Source organism: Limulus polyphemus, unplaced genomic scaffold, assembly GCF_000517525.1.
Source record: "Limulus polyphemus unplaced genomic scaffold, Limulus_polyphemus-2.1.2 Scaffold3437, whole genome shotgun sequence".
NCBI lineage: Eukaryota > Metazoa > Arthropoda > Merostomata > Xiphosura > Limulidae > Limulus > Limulus polyphemus.
In genome coordinates, this window is record NW_013669047.1 from 1 (window position 1) to 5,112 (window position 5,112).

The 5,112-nt window shown below is 30.3% G+C and overlaps 1 protein-coding gene across 2 annotated transcripts in view; it reads left to right on the forward strand.

Moving 5' to 3' along the window:
• Nucleotides 1-766: 766 nt before the first annotated feature.
• The window catches only part of LOC106469346, a 58,059-nt gene continuing 53,713 nt past the window's right edge, over nt 767-5,112 (forward strand). The window contains exons 1-3 of one of the 2 annotated variants that reach the window (XM_013929835.2): nt 767-836; nt 1,301-1,536; nt 4,174-4,361. In XM_013929835.2, the coding sequence (XP_013785289.1) occupies nt 1,355-1,536; nt 4,174-4,361 (370 nt within the window). In that variant the 5' untranslated portion in view covers nt 767-836; nt 1,301-1,354. Of the gene's footprint in view, nt 837-1,300; nt 1,541-4,173; nt 4,362-5,112 lie in introns of those variants that run through there. The other variant, XM_022397845.1, reaches the window with a different exon arrangement.

Genomic DNA, 5,112 nt, shown 5'->3' on the forward strand with positions numbered 1-5,112 from the left:
CGGAGACGTAACACTATGTTAGTCTAGAGCTGCACATGTTACAAAATGCAATGATAAAAGAAATTATAATAGTCCTAATACTAATGTTTATGACACATATAATTTGTTATAATCATGTTGTTGAAGTAAATGGTGATAATGTCCTTGTTGTGTCCCAGCTGGTCTATTGAGCTCTGGATTGAGCGAAAGGCGTCGTCGGCAATGAATATGGCTAACACAGAATGGTTGGAATACTATTATTATAATACACTCCTCTAATTCTGGGAAATCCCTAAGGGACTAGATAAATAATGCAGTGTTAAAAATAGGCCTAATATTAATGTCCTACGACAAGCTTAGTTAATTATAATCATGCTTCGCCAGCTTGTAAAGGACATTTACATCATACCAATAAATTCGTTTTAGTTTTTAAGTTTTACTATTGGGCCTAAGCTTCCCCAGCTTAGAAGAAGGGTTCACACCATAACAGAAACAATAACGTCTTTAGACTTATATTCAGAATTTCTGTAAATACAGTATGAATTCCTATTTGCACTACCATACCAACAGCATATGCTTAGATACTTGAGACACTGATCCATCAAAACACCAAGATCCCTTCCTTCCATAACACAATTAAGATTATTCCCACCGAAATTATACGTATAATTTAAAATAAAGTATGATGACCCATATGTTTTAGCTTGCACGTAAGTATAATTAAGAGTCATCTTAATTTCGCAAATACTTTAAGAAATGTTGATTTACGCTTACGTATAAACGATAACAGATGGCATGAGAGGGATAGTAACGTACTAACAGCTGTTGTTCGTTGGGAATGGTGTCACAGAGTTTGAGTAAGTTTACGTGTAGTTTATTCTTGATGAGTTTGGGAGTGTAGTAACTGTAAAAGATTTCAGTTTTTGTAAATGTGCATTTTAAGCGTGATATGTAGTTATGGCGTATTTAGTGTTGTTGATAAATATACCTAGGCCTAAGCAAAGTCTTTGGTTGGGCCTATTTTATTTTTAGTATTAATTTTTACATTTGTTTTTGTTATAAATTTGAGATTACAAACTTTTTAATTATATAGTATAAACTAAATTGGGAAATTTTATAGCAATGCGATTTTTAATTAGTTAGTCTCCTTTTTTTCCATAGGATTAAAAAAACTGCTATTAGTTTTGAACTTGTTAAGCTTAAGTCTTAAGTTTAAGTAGGTCGTGTTTTTAATGACGCAACAGATCTGCTTTTTAAAGTTTAATCGAATAAGTTAATTTCTGTAAATTGTAATTTAATTTGTACTTCTGACATTTTATAGCCATAAGTGTTGGACTGTGGACTTAAATTTGGGAAAAGTGAAAGATCATTTATTATGTCGCATAATCTTGAAGATTGGGATGATCTTAAAGTTATAAAAGAAAATGCAAACGGTATGACAGCTATGAATAAAAATACCGAAGCCTCAAAACTCCTGGAACTTTCTGATCTTGCAAATGAATCTGAAGAAGATATTGCAGATTTTTCAGCACCAAAACGTAGAGTTCGATTCAAAAAGTAAGTATTACTATTAATATACTATAATGAAGGTGAATATATAAAGTTTAGAAAGTTTTTGAATGTTTTTTTTTTTTACAACAAAGAGTGTTTTGTAGAATATTAATTGTTAATATAGATTAATTAAGAAACCATATTTTGTTTTTATTGATCCTCAAATTTTTCATTATTTCAAGAGTTCATAAGGAAGCAAGGTTACAGAATATTGCTTCATTCATAAGTTCATGGAAAAATAATCCATCATTCACTTGAAACAAAATACAATCTTTTTTTCTTCTCCCATTAATGTTTTTATTAAATTAAAGCACTACTTCAAATATGAAGCAAGTATCACTGTGTCAAAGATACCAATTTAACTAATGATTTTAAGAGAAGTATGATTCTACCTTATACTGGGTTGTCGATGTAGGTGTCAAGGTATTATAAAAGCTATTGTTGTAGGTTATAATTAATATATCCTATAACACTATCAATGAACTCAAAATAACTTCTCACAGGAATGACATAATTATTATTATTATTAAGTTAATAAAATTGTCTTGTATTACTATGCTCCAGGTAGATCTGAGCTTACAAATATACAATTAGATTAAGAGCTTCACCTTTTGATTTAACCAAACCCTTAAAATGATTTTTTACTAGTATAAGTAAACAGTATATTATAAACAAAATATTTAAAAACAATAAAATTTTGTAAAAATAATATTATAAATATATTATGAATCAACAATGTAGAAATAAAGTAACTTTTTTCCTAAGTAACAGCGTCTACGAAGGGTAGGGTCACAGAGATAAACTCTAAAGGGGGGCCACAAGCAAAAAAAAAGGTTGAGAAACACTGGTCTAGCCCACTTGTACTTTTTACTAGCTTCTAAGCATAACAGCATTTTCCTTGGTATTAAAGATTGGGAGTCTTGGTAGTTGTAATAGTCACAATACATATATTCATTATATAGTTTAAATAGTTATCATGGCCACCTGTTGTGTTGTGACTGTATGCTACACGTGGTTATGGTTGCAGCAGCAGCAACAACAATAATGGCAAAAAATGATCTAAATTGTTACAGCCCGATATTCTGAAGGGCCAATGTTCCAAAAACTGAACATAAAAGCAATTACACATGTAGGCCTAATGTTCATTCCATAAAAAATAATGTGTATAATGTTATATTAGTGACATAAGCTGGTAACATATTGAGGTATATTTGTAATCATTCAAGAGACCTATATTATTGTTAGCTGTAATTAAAGCTTTCTAATCTTTTGAAAAATTGTCAACATTCTCATAATAATAATTATTATTATAGAAACAGGGATGAAAAAGTTGAATAACAATAAGAAGAATAAAGTAAACTTCAATACTAGTGGCAGGAATGTATTGGAATATCGATTTGTCCCCATCCAAACAACAATTTCAGTGTGTGTGTGTGGGGTGGGGGGGATCAAGGTTAGATAGCACCATTTCCCACTGCCATTTGTCACATTCTTTTAAAGAACCTGCATTGGCTACTCCCTCATGCAGAACTGTACATCCTTATCAAATTTTCAAAAACTGTGACACACTAATTAGTTTAATGCTGTACTCTTAATGAAATGGTGTCTCACACCTGTGATGCATTTTCAAAACGTATGGCCTTATCTACTTACTGATCTGAAAATATCTTAATCTCATCAAGTATCAGCAGGTGGATATCCAGAAGGTGATATCAGACCAAAACTACTATTTTTCCCAACCCTAATTTTAAAGATGAAATATACAAGCCTTTATTTTTGGTTTGTCATTACCTAACAGGCAGGTGTCCATGAGGATTTGATATTTGGTAATATTACTTTGATTTTGAAAATTGTGGGGTGAGAACAGTTGCTGACCTAGTTCATTCTTGCAGATGCTTTAGACTTATCTGTTAGATATCAATGGATCTGAATATCACACCTTCACTCAGTAGCATGTAAATAATTTCTTGTTTACTACTACATTATAACCTAATGATTGATAATTCCTATATTTCATATCTTTTCTTTTAATTTTTTTCTCTTGAAATATTGTTTCATTGTGGCTAATTCTCACATGACTTGTAAAATGTTTTGAAAGTATATTAAACTGGAATTTTTTGCCTGCTATCATACTGAGATTAGTTTTTATATATGTTTACTATGTTAATGATTATAAGAGACAAAAGTGTTCATACTAACAAAATCACTATTCAAGCTTCTGAACAACTTGTAAGTAACTACAAAGATCTGTCTGACTTAGAGCAGGGCAAGTTAGTGGAATTTGCTAATTGATTAATTGTTGTTAATTGATTACATCCAACTAATTGATTATTCTCACGTGATATTTGGATAGTTGGAGTAATCAAAAATAGTAATACTAATAATTGAAAACACTAATTTTAATTAGGTGATTATTTTATGTGACACTAATCAATGTACTTGACACTCATGAGTAATCTTGATAATATGAGTTAATTGAGTTGATTGCCCAGATGTAATGGCTGGCAGTACTTTCTTTGCCCAATGCTTTAGTGTGAGTTTTTTTTCACTTTGTCTTTTCTTTCTCTCTTTTTAAATTGAAGTAATAAATGCCAAAGTAACTTTTATTGATATGTATTTTGCTGAAAAAAAATGCTTTTACAGAAGACTCCGTCCTGGACCCAAATCCAAAGTTGTGCCTCAATCAAATGAAGAATGCTGTACCTGTCGTTGTGCTCAAGGTGCTAAGCTTTTTTCAATATTGGTGTTGGCCATTGTTGTAGGAGTTCAAGTTTGGTTTATAGTAAACCTCAACTCTCGTGTTCAAGAACTTCAGAATCACTTCAATGATTGTAAGTAGTATTCCACGTATAATTTTTTACAGATAAAAACAGGTAGGTACAGTTAATAAATTAATCTATAATAAAACACGTTTTAATTTGATATTGAAATTTACAAATCCAGTTGTAAATCCTACCTAACTTTTCATTTGGTAGTCAACATTTGTTAGTGGACAGGTGCTAAAGATACCATATCTGCAGTGCACCATATGCTGACATCATTTGGTCTGTGTATGACTTTAGTTTGTTTAATTAATGTTAGTATTTATCATTGTAATATCTTAAATGTACTCTGATTATCTGAGTCCTATAATTTTATGTATAATTTTCATATAGTGGCTTGGGTACTATAGAATTGAATCATGATTAAACTTGGGTGGTTAGCATATTTTGATTAAATCTTGGGTTCATTAATTGATTATTATCATAGATTTGGATAGTGGGAATAATCTAAAATATTAGTAATTGGAAACCCTAATTTTTATTATTTGTGTGAGCCACAAAACTTATTACTTAAGCTTAAGAACCTTAAATTAATCATAAATGATAATAATAATAATAATGAGTTATACTGGCAATATTTTAATTAATGGTAAGTGTTCCATATGGCACCCCCACTCAATTTAAAAAAAAATTCATCAAAGTAATATTTATGTATTAATAAATCATTCTAATAGTATGATCTGATAATTTTAATACATTATTATACCACTTACTTCGTTAAATAGATGTACAATCTTCTTGGGGATAAACTTTACAAATG